This window comes from Stegodyphus dumicola, chromosome X2 (assembly GCF_044657685.1).
Source record: "Stegodyphus dumicola isolate Sdum_Otavi_A_Nest chromosome X2, ASM4465768v1".
Classification (NCBI taxonomy): Eukaryota; Metazoa; Arthropoda; class Arachnida; order Araneae; family Eresidae; genus Stegodyphus; species Stegodyphus dumicola.
Genome location: NC_140781.1, coordinates 140,755,145 through 140,773,077, shown reverse-complemented (window position 1 = coordinate 140,773,077; position 17,933 = coordinate 140,755,145). Strand labels below are relative to the sequence as shown.

General features: G+C 32.2%; 1 protein-coding gene across 4 annotated transcripts in view; it reads left to right on the top strand.

Moving 5' to 3' along the window:
- Mgat4a (alpha-1,3-mannosyl-glycoprotein 4-beta-N-acetylglucosaminyltransferase a) overlaps window positions 1–17,933 on the top strand; it is a 329,166-nt gene that overhangs the window by 242,448 nt on the left and 68,785 nt on the right. For all 4 annotated transcript variants that reach the window (XM_085809615.1, XM_085809617.1, XM_085809614.1 and 1 more), the window contains 3 exons: window positions 1,538–1,584; window positions 1,685–1,798; window positions 5,574–5,649. In XM_085809615.1, the coding sequence (XP_085665741.1) occupies window positions 1,538–1,584; window positions 1,685–1,798; window positions 5,574–5,649 (237 nt within the window). The remainder of the gene's footprint in view (window positions 1–1,537; window positions 1,585–1,684; window positions 1,799–5,573; window positions 5,650–17,933) is intronic.

The window sequence follows — 17,933 nt, the reverse complement described above, 5'->3', positions numbered from 1 at the left end:
TTTCATCGTACCTTTGGTACTCAGGGAGGGACTACTGTGGAGAACTCTTTATTATTATTATTTTCCACTGGCTCAAGAGAGGACACTACCAGCTTTCTCCCTCTTCTCCAACTAGGGGAAAATTTGGACTGGTTACTCTGTTCCTGGCTGCCGTTGGTGAAGCACTCGCTCACCTCTCTTCGGCTTCGTGATGTCTTTGTAGCTGTGATGTGACTTTCATGATTTTTTACCTACGTGGACTTGCGCTACCTATAAAAGTTCCTATCGTGCAAACTGTAATCAATGTGACTGTGTATCAGTGAAGGTGTATTGAAATATATATCTTTTTCTAGTGTTAAATAAAAATGTTAAAATCCTCAAGCCGAGCTATCATCGTTTTATCTGCAGCAACCCTAAAATGGCATCCATAGACGAAAGCCATACTATGATACTAGGAGGAAAATTTTCATTGTGTGGTCTGAAAGGTTATTTTCAATAAAACAATTTATATTTAACTATTTTTGTGGAGCAGCAAAGATTGCTCTGTGTACTCGAAAGAATAATTTCTTAGCCTGGCTGTCTCAGTCTGAACTTGACAATATTTGCATTACTTTGTATATGAAAAATTATGTATTTATGATGTCATTTATACATACTTATTTTGTATGTTTATTGTGCATTAATACCAGTTCAGATAAAGTACAGAAAAATTAAATTTTGAAAAAATAAGAAATATGCATCCAAAATTAACTCCTGAGGCTTAGTATATTTTTGAAATATACTAGTGAGCTACTCCACAATGCTTCGTTTCATGCCTTTCATAGAACCCAAGAAATTTAACATTTCTTTTTCACTGCAAATCCAATTCATGTCCAAACTGAAATGATCAAAAATTCATCGTATAACAACTGAATAATTCATTCCAAATTTTTTTCGGAAGCAGTGGTAGACTTTTATTACAGTCAAGGATCTCAAGTTGTATCGTGTTATATTAAAACATTTTTGTCTTTTAGTGAATATGTATGAATTAAAAGTTTTGATACTATTTTGCATTTTCAATTTACTTGAATTTTCTTCTAGTGTTTTAAACTGAAGAATAATATTGGAAGTATAAAATTAGATTAAAATATACATCTAATTTTATATAAGTTGAGCTTATGTAACTTGTATTTTCACCATGTAAAATAATTTTTTTTAAGGTTTACTTTCTAAAAGCAGCTAGTTCCTACATCTGGAAAAGATTAGACTCCAAAATTTATTATTCAAGTATAATGTTTAATTTTTATGGTTTATACGAATTTTTTTACTTGTGTAATTTTCTTACCTTTTGTAAACAAATGTATTTTTCAAAATCATTTTGTCTCCTGTAGAATTCTAAATTATTAGTGTATTATTTGATTGTGTAAATAATACATTACAAATTATTTATGGAAGATGTTCAGTAAACTAATATAAAAAATGCTTTATATTTAAAAGTTTTTTTTTTTTTTTTTTTTTTTTTTTTTTACATTACTCTTCGAAGTACTTAGCATTTATTATTTGGTTCTTTGTTTTGTAGACTGATAGTGACTATGTTACCCGCCAAGCTAGTGAAATTGAAAATCAGTGAGTAAAATATTTTTATTAATTAATCTTCATATGTGATGTAAAAATCCTTTTAAAATTATTAATCTAAGCCTTGAAATAATTTCTCTTTTTATTTTAGATTCCAGGACCACATTAACTCTGGTCTGTTAGAAGTAATTGCACCTCCTAGTACTTATTATCCTGACTTCAACAAACTGCGACAGACTTTAGGGGATCCTTTAGAACGTGTCAAGTGAGTTTCAGTTTATTTATTCAAGTGCAAGTTTATTATAGTCTTTTAAATAAATTGTTGGCCAACTTTTGTTATACAGTACAAAGTCCGTAATCCAGACTTGTCGGGACTTCGGCGTTTCCAGATGAGGGGTTTTTCTGGATTATAGATCTTCAATTTAAATCTGGTAAAATGGCATGCAGAAATTATACAATTAAAAATATGAAACCGTAATTTGTGAAATAAAGAGCAATTATGATCTAAAGGGTATCAAAATTTACAAAAAAAAAAAAAAGCTTAATATTTATTTGTTTACATTATTAAGCATTTCTTTCAATGTAAGTTGTTTAAGTTGCTTTGTTTTTTGTGCTAAACGCGCTTGCGTAAACATTAATCGCGCATGCGTAAACATTAATCGCGCATGCGTAACATTAAGCGCGCATGCGTAAAGCATACCAAAAAAAAAGTGTGTGGCTTTGAGGCCCAGATTATAGATCATTCCGGATAATGGACGTCCGGAGTACAGACTTTGTACTGTATTGGGGAGGAATATCATGTGTTATTTACATTGCAGATAGCTGAAATGAATATTTTCTCCTTTAAAATTTGGTAATTACCATGTGTAATGTTAGCAGGGCTTTGTTTATGCTCATTGCTACTCATTAATAAAGTTGATCTACATTGCTTATGTCCTGTTAATAAAGCCTGATAATAAACAATTTGATAATGATTAATTTGAAAAACTCATTAATATAGGCCTGAGTTATTAATAACCACCTAAGAGCAATTTTGAAACTGATTTTTTTGGTTTGAAATAGGGACACATGATATTTGTTCGTGATTACCTGCTCATTATTATAATAGAAAGGGCTAAAAAGAATGACTTTATTTTGAATCACTCTGTGTATGATTTTATCTGTGTATTAAGCTCCTAAGCATGTATTAAAGCAATTTCATTAAAAAAATATCCTTCCAGAATAAAAAGTTTCCCCACGCATCATTTAACCTATTTTGGTTGATTAACTCATGCAGTTCATGTGGCTACTTGATTAAGTGCAGAAGTGCCTTCAAGGAGAGTTTTCTGTGTAAAAATCACCCATATTCATATTATAGGTGGGAGAAACTCTTGAAAACATCCAATATCCAGCTCACTAAGTTAGCAGGTTTAGGACTTGGGGCAAAATATCAGTGTTCTTCAGCCTTAGCCACTTGGACCTACCATGTTTGTTTGCTATTCAGTCACACTTTTCATTTTTAAACTTGATAGCAGTCTGGAACAAGATCGTGACAGTTTTATGATCATACTGTATGAATTCTGTGTAAAAAAAAAAAAAAAAAAACTGAGATCATCACTTTGCTGAGAAATGACATATGTATCACACATGAGTTTATCTATTAATTTTCCAGCAATTCAGATGAAAGCAAGTTAAAGCAATAAAGAAAAATTCGAAATGTATATGACGTCATTAGTTCAATCTCCAGAGCAAATTTAAATACACTATTCTCAATACTTATCTAAAAAAATTTCTATACCTTGCATACTAGCTCTGTTTATTGAGTGTATCAAATACAGTCAAAAGTCGTTAATTCGGACACCCATAATCCGGAATGATCTATAATCCGGACCTCAAAGCTGAAAACTTTTGGCGCATGTGCCGCGTTGACACATGCGCATAGGCGTTTACGCATGCACGTAAGACCTCTTACAACTGCGCATTTGCGTGTGCGCAAGTGCAGAATACGTTTTTGTGTGCGCTTTTTATGTATAACGGACAGTATAAGCTAAAATTATCTATTTCAGTTAATGTTGATGATTGCGTTGTTCCTTAATTTTCGAATTGGATCCGGCTCATTATTTTTTGCAGACTGTAAGAGCAATACTATAAAAGTAAACTTGAACTTTCGATTATGTAAAATAGAATTTCCGATTCTGGAGCTCCCAAAGGATCGTACAAAACGAAAGTATGTTTCAATGTCCATCAAACAAAAAGTGGAATTGCTGCAAAAAATGGATAAAGACATGAAGAATGTGACAAAGAGGTTAGTGAAAACAAAAAAATTTCGATTGACAAGTTAGTCGGTATTCTCGGCACAGCAATTAACGGGACTTAAACAGCAGAACTTTGTAACTGAACAAAAAATTATGTCTGTTTATAGGATTAAAGAGAAAGTATTATCACATAAAACGAAGCAACTTAAACAACTTACATTGAAAGAAATGTTTAATAAAATAAACAAATAAATATTATGCTTTTTTTTTGTAAATTTTGATGTTCTTTATTTCATAAATTACGGTTTCATATTTTTAATTTTAGAATTTCTGCATGCCATTTTACGCGATTTAAACTGATGATCTGTAATCCGGAATCACCGAAGTCCCGACGAGTCCGGATTAACGACTTTTGACTGTATAATATTTTTCAAATTATTTTTTAAAATTTTATAAATGTATGAATATGGATGTGTTATGAGTTTCATGATGATGAAAGGATGTTTTAATTGTGTCTATTCATGGAAGTCTGTTATGATCAACAAATAGTAACATTTTTCATGTTACATGTTTTGTTTTGGTAAAAGAATGAAAATACCTTTAAATATGTCCCATTGCAAAATCTTTTTTTTTTTTTTTTTTCCTCTCTTTTCTATTAAACTAATTTGTCTGCATTGGTTTTGTTTCTGATTTAGAAAAAAATGTTTAACTAGAGAAGTTATGATGTAAAGTTTTAGCTCGGTCTTATTAACTGTTTTCTTTTTCTAATGTATATTCATGTATTTTATCAAGTTGTCCCATAAGTGATGCTTTTCAGTCAGAATTTTTAAAGCATATTCTAATGCATTTAAACAAATACTTTTCACAGATGTATAAATACCATGAGCTAAGACAGTCTGAGTTTGATAAATCCCACCTTACAAGCACATGGGTGCAAAGTTGTTTCTTTAATAGCCCTTCATGAAAACTGATGTCACTGATGAACACATCAGACATAATGCTTTGCAAGTGTTAAAAATGAGCTAGTGCAGAAAATGGTAGGAATTCTGTTGAAAAGATGCTTTGTAAAAGTGTTTTAAGTATTCAGCAAGACAACCTTAACTTGAAAGATGTTGGCCGATGGGCGATCTGATAGCTTTTTATTTGTTAATGGTAATTTGATGTTTTGAAAGCTGCAGTTGAAAGTAATTCATCTGCAAATGTTCAAGAGTAGGCAGGCGAGGCTAGTTCATCATGAACATCAAATGTCTGTCATCATTTGAGGAAACTCAAAATCATGTCTAAGCTTGAAGGTTGTTTGCACATGACCTTGTTGACCCTAAGTGAAGAGAACATGTGAACACCTGCACTTCTCATCACTCATTCAAAAAAATCCTCTTTTTATTTTAAACTCTTTTGGTGATGCAATGAAAAGTGATTTCTTTTTTTTTTTAAAAGAATAAAAGCTTTTTTAATTTCATTCGGAAAGAATATTGTCTAGAAGATGCTTGAAGCAGACATTCAAGACTTTTTCTTCTATGAGGTGGCTCATTTTGTTTTTTTGGGGGAAGGGCATAAAAGTCTGATGTAGTATTGAAATAATGCTATTTATGTATAGTTGATTAAATTAGTAGCTTACTGATTTTTATTTCTTCAGAACCTAATTCAAGTGCAGGTAATAGTAGGTAAGATACCAAAAATTTACTCTTGGTCATACAAGTATAGTCATGCTACAATAATTTAAAATAAAAAATGCATTAATTATGGGATGACTTAATGATTTTTCTAAGCATGTGCTTTCTGAGTTTATTAAATATAATTTTTTAGGTGGCGTACGAAACAAAATTTGGATTTTTCATATCTTATGATGTATGCTCAACCAAAAGGAATGTTTTATGTTCAAGTAAGTTAGAGTTTGCGAATTTTACCATTTTTGAATACCTGCATTACAGTAATTTTCTTATTTCAATTTTCCATTGACTAAGTAAATCCACTTTTATTCAAGAAATAGTACAGAAAACTTGCTTTACTATCATAGGTTGGGGGAGGGCAGAGGAAGCAGTCTATCCGCGGTGGCATTTTCACAATTTTATTTTCTACCAATCAGTTTATTTATGTTAACTTATTAATTTTTTGCTGCTTAATAACCAGATTTTAACAACAATACGTGCAGTTAAAAGATATAAAAATCCAATAAAGCCATTACTTTTTCTATTATATTGTGATTTAAACTCTTAAAAGCAAAAGAATAAAATGCTTGGCTAGGTAATTGCTTGTTTCCTTAGTCAGCAGCGGCTGCATCTCTGAAGCACACTACATAATCAGTGCATATTGTGAAGAGGTATTGTATCCCACACTCCAAATGCCTGATTCATCATTAGTTTTTTTTTTTTTTTTTTTTTTTTTTTTTCCCAATTCATAACATTTATCTGGGGGGATTGTGATCTGCATATAGCTGGAATTATAGATATTTAAGGTTCTGAAACCCAGAATTTCCAAATATGTGTAGTGTATACAGATTATCTTTCTCACATTTTGTGTAAGAAAAAATGTCGTTTATATAAATTTAAAAGTATATTATTGAGAGAAATCAGGCAGGAGCTGAAGCATTCAAGCTAAAAGAAGATAAAAAGCAGAAATATCCATTATTCATAAAACTGATGAAATCTGTTTTTTTCTTGTTCCGTATATCTGTTGCTAAAAATTCATTTAATTATTTAGAGTGATATAATGACAGAATATTTACTGGACAGCTTACTAAATCAGTGAACCAGTCTCTCTCTTCTTGCAGTCCCGTATCTCCGGCATCTGTTAATAGGCATACTTCAAGTTTAAATTTAATATCCAAAGCCAAAATCTTGAAATGTCTTACTAAATTTTCAGTTGTTAACAAAGAAAAATAATGCAGCACTTTCAAGAAATGGAAGTCCCATAAAAAAGAAAGCAAAGTAACCATATCGGTTATTTTATTTTTATTTTTTTTTTTAGTGTTGAGGAACCAAAAAGATAGACATCTGTTCAAAATAATGTTGCAATATACAAATTAATTTTATGTTTCATGGCATTATTTTGTGTCAACATATTTGTTTAAAATTATGCCAGATATTTACTACATTGTTAATTTTCATGAGTTTTTAAATGGAACTACAATCGCGCATGATATATATCCAATGAGTTACTATTAAAACGACTGAAAAATTTTTCATTATATTGCTTATGCATACTTAATTCAAAGCCATATTTCTAAATATAATAGTTGCCATCAGCCACTTGTAATGAATGCTTAAAATGCATATTTAATTTTTAATTGTATCTCTGAAAAAGTCAAATGTTTTTCAGAAAGCATTTCTGAAATATAATTTTTAAAATTATATCCCGTTTGCATTGAATGCATTCTGTTTTATAATATTTTAGATGTTTAAAGTGATTGGCTTTCTTGTATATTCTGTTGTCCCAGTTTATATGTCACTTTCTGCTTGTATTGTTCAGAATGAGTTTATTGGAATTTTAAGTGAAAAAGTAAGAAGCGTTATTGAAGAATTAAAAGACACATGTTGTTTTTATATGATATTCAACATTCCTGATAGGTCTCATTAGAATAAAGCAAACCAAGTTTTATGCTACAGTTTACATAATGGAAAGTGAAAACTATGGAATTTCATAACTTTTGTCGTTTAAACAAAAGATATAAGAGTAGAAAGTAGAATTTGTTGCATGTATGAACAAGAAACTGAATTAGATATATGTGAATAAAGCTTTTATTGCTGTGCATGAGTTACGTTTTTGCAACTTTTTGAACTGTGGAAGTTTCATTAACATCTTCTTCATCCCATTGCTGAAATAATGGGATAAAGTGACTTGAGTCAGTGAGCCATGAATTAAGCATATAGTCAAAATTCCGTGGAGTGCATTGGGAAATGCACCTGAATGTTGTAGAAAAATCTCTAAACATTATTCAGTGAAGTGCATTGGAAAATGCATCTAAATGTTGAAGAAAAATCTCTAAACATTCTAAGTGCTACAGGCAATTTAATTGATGACGAAAATAAAGTGCTCGCGTGATATTAGTTTCGTATTCTCCTTTGTGCTTTCTTGATCTGTAGGATTCTGTCCATCCAGAAATTAATGGCACATAAGTCATATCTTCAGACCACATGATTAAATGCATAGATGTCAAAGCTTTAGCAACACTTTCTACTGAAAATAGAGAGGAATTAATTAAAATTAAGTTACTTATATGAAAGAAATTTATGGTGATCTGGGCTTAGTCATACATTGACTGGGCAGAAAAACAAATGATGAAAGATGAAAATTCAGGAGATGTTGATTTGCCATACAGAACTGAATGAAATGCAGATAGGTTTTTCCCATGTATCGAGTGTTTCAAAAAATGATGAATTCAAGTGTTTTATTCTTGCCATTCCTTTTGTACTAGTCTAAACTTCTGAATGATAAATGTAACTGAATTATGATCATTATGGCTCATAACTGACAGTTTCAGTGACTTCTGTGCATTATGTTCACATAATTCTGTAGTTTTTCCTGCCAGCACTCAACGATATGGATGTGGGAGATAAACGGTTTGAGCAGAACATTGCCACAGCACACACAGTGTCAATGACTATTTTGTGGCTACACTGCCCTGGCACAGTCACCTGATTTATCCCTCTGTGCAGTGGCGTAGCTAGGGTGGGGCAAGGGGGGACATCTGTCCCCAGGCACAGCATCGAGAGGGTGCCAAATTGTAATTAAGAACTTTTAGAATGAAATGTTTTCCATTCTTGGTACACAGAAGGGGGCGCAAAATCTTCAGTTGTCCCCGGATGCTGAAAACCCTAGCTACGCCTCTGCCTCTGTGACTATTTTTATAGTGCTATTTTAGATCACTTTTTTATAGTGATTGACCCTGTATCACCTGGAGAACAACATTCATCAAGCTGTTGCCAACATGCTCGTTGATATGCTGGAAACAGTTGAATGAAACTTCCAAATTCAATTAGCACAGTGTATTGATAATAATGAATGCCATCTGCAAGATATCATCTTTAAAACTGTGTAAACATTAATTTTAAATGTTGTACTTGATGTTGTTCAAAGACTTCAAAAAAAGCAATGCACATATATATTTAAATTGAATTTCTAAATAAGCAGTTTGCTCTGAGTCACCCATAAGTTTCTTTCAGGAAAAGTATTCAAGTCAACTGTTGTAATGTATTAAAATAAAAGTCTACAGGAGATTTGTTTTGAGTTCTGTAAAACCTTTTTCCCCCCTCCCTAGTTCTATACAATTGTATATAATTCTTATTTTCTTGCTATCGGTTTTGTGTTTGAGCATTCAACTTAAAATCCCAGAATTAAGTTTAAATTATATTGAAATTTCAATACATTGTTGTATAATTTAACTTTTATTATTGTTATCAATTTCTGTTAAGTATCATGAAATCCAGAATGCAAAAGTAAAGGCCATTAATGCCTTTTTCTTTTTGAATTTTGAAATCTGTGACAATATCAAGACAGAAGAGAAACAAAGTAAAAATTAACAATGTGTTTGTTATAGATTTTAGTCAAGATTCTATCAATTTCAATAGCAAACTGGTACAAGTCCCTCTTCATCAGAAGCAAAGAAATCTGCACTGAAGGGAAAGCCACAGATGTATTTATACCCAACAAGAGTAAAGCAAATGAGAAGGTAGCACTATCTGTCAACAGAAATAGTAACAAAAGTTCAAAAATTAAGTTAATAGAATTGTAAAATTGTAATATGGAAGTAGTGAGTTGGCCATTATTAGAGTTATTAACTAAGCAAGATAAATCTGTGTGAATGTGAAAAGTTTCAAGAAAATACAATTCACCAATGAAATATGCTGTTTGGATAATTTTTGCAGAGCCAAAATCAAAATTATAATTTAAATTTCCAACTATGATTAGTTAGCAAAGTTTTGTTAATTTCACCTTTTCTGATATAAGATTGAATGTTCCTTGATGTGAAACTTCAATGCTCTTTTAGTTTGGCTGATAATAACACTAACAAGATATGCGATAAGTTACCCAAGAATTAAAATCAAAAATGTGATATTTAAGAATCAAAGTATGGTTTTTATTGATATGTGAGAAATTAGCTTGAAAATTGAAGTTGTAGAGAGTCCATGTAATTTTGTAATTGACAGAAGGATGAAATAGAAGCATGGTAAGGTTATTAATGCTATTTCTAACACCAGAATGTCTTCTTTGATAGCAAGATGAATTTTTTTAAAGTCTTTATCAATGACCACTAGGGAATATTCTTGGTCAGTGGCAATGATCTCAAATAATTGAGTTCATTATCTAGAAAACATTCTGTGGAATGAACTTGGAGAGTGCAAAATACATAATAAGAAAAAGAAGCCATTTTTTTACTTAGCCAACTTAGTCTGGGGAAGCAAACAGACAGGAAAGGGTTTACGGTAAGTAGTAATGCTGAAATCAGATTCATTGCACATTGTAAAAATATCAAGGAAGGAAAGGGTATTTTCAGATTCAGTTTCCTAGGTGAACTGGATGGCTGGATCAATTGAATTTCTAATAAATAAACTCTGTGATAAACCTTCTCTATTACCATCACAAAGTGTAAAAGTGTTATCTTCATAGTGAATCCAGAAACAAAAAAATAGTTTCTGAAATAATTTGGCCTCAAATAATGTCTCTAAATGTCAGCAGGTAGAGAAGTGAGAGGGTTACCTATAGCTAACACTTCAATTTTACAATAATATATGTTTTGGGAAACAAAGTAGGTTTGGTGCAAGGAGACTTTTGTAAGAGCAATTAGTAAAGAGTTTAGTAACCCATCACAGGTTTGTTACTTTGCTAATTGTATGCTATGAAAATATGTTTCAAGAAAATGTCATCATATTTAATTAAATAATAATTGAGATCATATAGATCATGAACAGTTTTTCAATCATCGTCATTGCCTTATCTCTCTAGGAAAGTAAGCATACGAAGTTATTTCAAACTTTTTGGTCAGTCCTTTAAAGTTAATAGAAAACAATAAAATAAATACTTTTTTGTCGCACAGTGGATGGGCATAACTGAAGTGGACAGAGACCATATAAGTGCCGGGAAGAAGGCCTTGTAAATAAATGCTTGTTTTTGCAGTTATCATTTCTACCACAGATTTCAAGACAGGATTTTGTTCACAAATCAGGAGAAGGGCATATTTATTTCATATGCAGAGCTGCAAACAGAAATGCTTTCACTGAAGATACATGCTAAATCACAAAATATTTGACTGATTGTAAGAATCTGTGTGAATGAAATGAACGTTTTTCAACGTCTTGTTTGATATAGGGCTCCCAAGGAATGTGAGGACTTTGCAAGTTATGAAGAAATTCTGCATAGTATTGTCTTGAATCTAGCACTCAAGAAATTATCAATGTGATATATACTATGAGACAAATGATTACATCCATACCATGCTCTAAGTGTCCAAATTTTGATGCAGATTACTAACCTTATGGTGCTTTTCCACACTGGCTCCTTCAGCAGACTGCACTGCAGCCAGATCTTATTGTTAATGCATTGAGGAATGCACCTAAAGGAAATTTTAAATGCCATAATTCACCCATGTGTGGGCAACCACTAATCTGCATGCTGTACATTCAGATTTCTACCAGCAACATGTCTCAATAAATTTTTCAGCTAGACTTATCCATGACCATTTGATTAGTATGTACCTTTTGATAATGCAGGAGGAGGAAGAGAAAAAAACATACTGGGCAAGAAAAATTACTCTGTATTTTTACAAAAAAGCTTGGCAAAGTTGCTAAACCTTGCTTCAGCAAACAATAAAACACTTGTGTGATTCCAACATGACAGGCTGTACTCTGTTTCAATATGGATGAGTGAAAATACCTTGAGTGCAACATTCCCAGTGTAATGGATTGGTGAGATACTTCCTTCACTTGGTCAGAATGATCATGCGAACTCTCGTGTCTGGATTTTTTCGTATGATAGCCTCGTTGATTGTGTACAGAATCTTATTGCTAGAAATTTTTAATGTTAATATTGCTGTTTAAGAAATGCTGTGTGTTTCTGGCAGTGTATGCCGATTACTGCATTAAAAATGTGAAGCATGCATTCATCAATAATTGCTTGTTTGAGAAGCTTCTATAGTTGATTCGTTAATTTTTTCCCCTGTACTCAGTTTAACTTTCCCATTTCTCTGCTGTAACTTTTATGATTGTTAACCCACATTGCTTACTGCATACGTTACAAATGCAATTCATCCATAGATTTTGTGAAGAAAAATGTTTAACTATGTATGCCTATTTTGTTCTACAGTATCAATTCACTCTGTATAATTTTCAGATCTTTAATGGTGCTTAAGTAATTTGCTTAGATTATAAATTTATTTGCAAAACAGTTAATGTACTATATCCTTAAGAGTTGTTTTAAAATGGGAAGATATTTATTTAGGTAAAGATCACTGAATGAACTTCTGTTGTATGGTAGTGCTGTAGTTTCAAAAAGAATTAAAATTATTTTGGGGAAGAGATAAAACCACAAAGGAGCATTATTATGGAATCATTGCTTCCACTGATCTCAAGGCAGCTAAAATTAAAACTGAGATTCTGTTTCACATGTAATTTATTATAAAAGAGTTGTATTTATGTACCTTGCTGTCAGCTTCCTTTTATTGAGTTTTTAGGGAAGTCTGCATACTCCATACTTCATAGAACTTTTGAATGACATGTCATAGCATTACTGAGGTAATGTAATTGCAGGTAAATGCCCAAGCATAATTGATTTTTTAAATTTTCCCTCACATGCCATAGCATTCCTGGGATAATGTAAATGCAGGAAAGTGGCCAAGCATAATTAACTTTTTAATTTTTCCCTCCTCCTTCAAGTTTTGTGGTTTCTGAGTAAAGTTCTGCTTTTTTGTCTTGGAGTATCTGCAACTATTTTTAGTCAACACTTTGGAAGAATATTAGTTCAATTAACTATGTGTGATTGTTTGTATATATATATGGCACTACACTGTACCATTCTAAAGTTATTGGATGTACTATGGATCTTCTTGACAGCTTTGTAAAGCCTTGTTCATTGAGGATAAATTGCCTTTGAATGAGATTACATTAGAAGTTTTTTACAAAGTGATTTAAAATATCATGTGTTTAATTGTGGAGTAAAATATAATGTTGCAAGTAAAGTACTTTTGAGCAAAATTTTAAAATATTATTACTGCAGAGGAAAGTTAGTCCATTTTGAAATTTTATGTACTATTCTGAAATGGAATGAGTGCCATTTTCTGAAATGGAATGAGTGAAATTTTATGTACTATTCCGAAATGGAATGAGTGCCATTTTCTCCCCAAATGTACAAATTATGTATGAAATATTTTTTAATCCATCAAATTTTATGGGCTTTTATGAAATATGATTTAGGGAACTGAATTTGATGAAAATTTATTTCAAATCATATCTGTGCCGTGAATGAATTTTTAGCATCTAAAGCATGATAAAATTCCAAAAGCTGTTTCTGGTATTGAAAAGAAATTTTTTTATATCAAAGGAAAATTTTTCTGATAAGTAATTAGTGATATTTTTACTGTGTATTTATATTATTTCATTAAAATTTACTTTAGAAATATATTTTTATACCTGTATTTCAGTCTTTACAGTAGTATTAGTTTTATCCTTAATTTGTAATTGCTTTCACATTTAGTTACATGTAAAATACACTGGTGTTCAAAATTAAGAGAATTTGCAATATTTTGTGATTTTTCTAAAAGTACTGAACAAAAGGTTTCAATTCACAAATGTAAATGTGTATGTTGAAGGAGTATTTAGGGGAAGAATTGTTAAAAATGCACAAGCGCTTCATTTGCTCGCAGTTGGGGATTTTCATTGTGCCCCCCTCCAACATTTAATAAAATTCCATAGCAGACAGTTAAAATGAGTAGGCACCAGTGCTTGTATAGACTAGAACCTGGGCACTCTCAAGTGTTGATTGCTAGATGCTTGAATGGTAATGGTTATCTTCATGTGAAACTTGAACATTTTAAGAATAGCAGGTCTCTGTTGAGAGAAAGCCTGAGCGAAGTTGTTTGAGGGCTGTGATGCCCAGTGAAGGTCGACAATTGCTTGTTCACATGAGACTAATCTGGTAAATGGTTTCCTGAAATGTGAGGAATTGAATTAATTGTCCAGCGAGATCTCCAAACCTTAAACCCTATACAACATGTTCTGCAATACTGTTTTGAGGGGAACTACAACTTGACTTCCCACTTCTAGAATCATCAGCATCTAAAAGCAGTGTTGCTGCAGGATTGGACCTCATTTCCAGCAAGAAGTCACACTGTGAGAGTTGCTTGACTCTTAAGAGAGGACTATATTCTGTATTAGCCACCTTTTTTTGTTCATTCTCACAGTTTTTGTTTTGGACCTTCTGCTGAGGACCCTTATGCGTGACTATGCATATATACTATGACAATTGTAAGATAGAAGTTTTTTGTATTGTTAGTTTATTGTGATACTTAATTTCATTAAAATATATTTTGGAGAAAATTGTCCAAATGTGAAAAATTTTGTAATTTTGAATACCCGTAAATAATTATACTGAGTCCACTTTGAATTAGCAATATTTTGCTGATAATGCATTAGACCAACTTTCTAAATAATTGCTAAATAATTGCAGCTCGCAGACATGTAGCAGCAAAAACTAAGAGTTTTTCAACATCTTCTAAGCATAATGTTAGACACATCAGCTGAAACAGTTTCCATTACTTACCTAGTGTATCTCGCATTCATTCATTCAAGGCAGGGTGGAAATCAAAGCAAGGTGACAAATTTGTTGTTGCTGTCTTTCAGTTTTGTAACTAGTATAGGAGCTGAAAGAATAGATGTGTTTACTAATAGATTGCTCTGTAGCCTAGTTTCTGCAGATATTGTATAGAAATAATTAGTTAACAGTTTCCTAAATGTAAGCATTCTCCAGTGCTTGTTGGATGATAACTAATAAAATTTCAGACTATAGCTGTATTTCCACTATTAGCCCAACTGCTTGACTAACTTGATGTTCTTGTGTAAGATCAGATTTATGTGTAAGATATAATTATAGGTTGCAGTTGCTCAATGTCTTTTTAGACATTAATGAAAATATAAAAAAATTTTGTTAATAAATTTATTAGGTTATATAATTTTTATATGAAATATATTAAATTTATGTATAAGTACAGTATTCTGGATTTTTTTTTTTTTTTAAGATAAAAGCCTAAGCAGTTTTACATCTGCAGTCTTTGCACTATATGTGTGTTGATGCTGTGATACTGTGATAGAGAAGACAAATTTTATCACTCCAACCAACCTACTTCCATATTTCTGTGAAGTATCCATGTCAGACCTGATAGATCAACCATAGATGTTGTATGCAATGTTGGGTCATCTTTATGGGTGCTTTTGTTGTATTTGGGTGGACTCTCAACTGGGTTTATTCCAGTTGGTTCAAGCTGTGATGCTAGATTTTATTTATGAATTAAAACCTACCGTGCACTGCTAACCAATGTACTTTGTAATGCTGAATGTCTTTGTATGGTTCATATTGTCATTTATTGAAAATGATATTAAGTTCGACATGAATTGTTGATAATGTCGCTTTTACACTCAAATAGTCAAGGAATGATATATGTTTTCAGTGCTTCTTAACACTTTACTGAACGATCGCCTATTAATCAGCTTTTTATCGCCAATGCCTACCGACCAATAGCCTATTAATCAGCTTTTTATCGCCAATGCCTACCAACTGATAGCCTATTAATCGCATTTTTCTCGGAGCTACTTAAAAATAGACTATGAATTGGTAGCCATGGCGATTAACAATTGCCATTTGCTATATCATCTGCATTTTATTATTAGTACGGAGGTACATTGCTCACTTGTATTAAGTGCATTGCTTCGTAAACTCCCACGTTTTCACACCATTTATTAAAAATTTGCCGTTCACGATGAGCAAAAAAAATGGTACTGGAGAGTTTTATTTAGACTATTTATCAGATTGTCCTGACAGTTATTCAGAACCAAGAGAATCTGCGGCTGAGCGGCCAGTCGGACGAACGTATGCTGTTAAATCGTTAGCGGGCGGTAAAGTGTTAATTGTTTAAATTTTAATGTTTTAAATCATTATTCATTGGCGAGTCGATTTGAAACATTAAAATGTGAATAATTAGTATGCTTTTTCATAGTTTAGACTTTTAAAAAAATTCAGCATAATTTTACTTTCTTAATATTCATTCTAAAATTTAGTAGTATCTCTATTTTCTCTATCGTAAATTTCTAATTAAGTGTGCGTGAGTGAAAGAAATACAAAACTGTGAAAAACAATTGCTAACTAAATTGGAACAAACGTCATTTAAACTCCTAATTTTTTAAAAAAAATACAATCTTCTTTCAAAGCATCTACTCATGAAGGCATTATAATATCTTTCAACGGCACAAGTCTTAGCTGCAGTTTGCATTGATAACATTTCAGTGACACACAGAAAAGGTTGATTTCATTTGCTGAGCTTTTCCAAATGGAAATAGTTTTGGATGCCGTGTATTTGAAAACAAAATATACAAAAAAATAAATTCAAGTTAAGACATATCTTGAGTGTACAAGTTATTCATCTTAACTCAAATTTTATTTTTGTGTATTTATTTATTTGTATTTTTCAAATACATACTATGAAGAATTTTATAGCCATAAATGGTAAATAAAAACTTTGATTTTCCATACAATACTAAAAGCCAGTTCACTTGTAGGGAACATGGTAATTCGGAGCCTAGACTCAGAGTGTGAAGGTGCATAGTTCCCCTCGCTCTGTGCTGAGCAGTCATATGTGAAGTTTCTTCCAACACGACTCTCGGTTTTGCCGACTTAATTTTATTCTCTGATTTAGTTGCTAGCACATAAAAGGTTGCTCACCGGTCTTAAGTAACCAAAGAGTTGTAAAAAGGCCTTAATGTGGTTTGCTGAATATCAACTTCACTTGCCTGGCCCAGTAAAAGTAGGCGGCCCTTGATTTTTCCTGGTAAGCCTAATCATGATACCATGAGGTGACCACGTGCTTTGGCAGTTTGATTTTAACAGCATTTTTTTTAATGCTTTTATCAGTTTGGATAAAGATTTAGATTACATGTCCCTATTATTGCCACACTAGGAACAAATCAGTGCAATGACACCAAATACAGAAAATTTACGGATTGGAAGATTTATTATGATTACCTTCTTAATAACCCCCCAAACTTTGAGAATTTGAGAAATATCAGTGATATCGATTTAGCCATCGAGACGCTTACGAATAGTATTCTCACAGCTTATAATAGAGCTACGAAAAAATTCCCTGTTGATCAGAATGCTGAAAGGCTCCCTTGGTTTATTTGCAACCAGATTAAGGAGCGAAATAAGCTCAGGAAAAGATAGTGCATCTCATGGGACACTAATATCAAAAGAGAGATAAATAAACTTAATAAGACAATCAAGAAAATATTTATAACTATAGAAACGAGAGATGGAATGATAAAATCGCCAGCTTCAACGAGCCAAATAATGCATTTTAGTTGGTTGCTAGGAACCTAAAGAATAGGCCCACTGTAAATAAGCCACTTTACGGTGCTAATGCAGTTGTTGTCACTAGCAGACCATCTGGAAAAGCAGTTCATGCCAAACATGGATCCTTGCGACCTTACATTTTCCTATAACATAAGGTATTTTATACATGACTGGGTCAATAGTCCAAGTCTGAGAAGCAAACCTGATCTGAGTACTCCAAATGAAGTTAAAGATGTTATTAGAAAATTAAAGAAAAGGAAAGCACCAGGTTACTACGAAATAACGAATATTGCCATCAAAAACCTGCCCTTAAATACTGTCGCAAAATACACAAGTATCGTAAATGCCTGCATTGTGAATAACTATTTTCCCAAGAGCTGGAAAGTCGCTAAAGTCATTCTCCTACCTAAGCCAGGTAAAGATATAAAAAAACCTGAGGGTTTTCGCCCTATTAGTCTTTTGCCTGGTTTAGGCAAAATCTACAGAAGAATTATTTTAAGAAAAATGGATCCTTATCTAGCCAAATTACCACCCGAACAGTTCGGGTTTAGAAAATCACTCTCCATGACAAAGCAGCTTGTCTGCCTTAATGAATTTATTGCATCAGCATTTCACAAT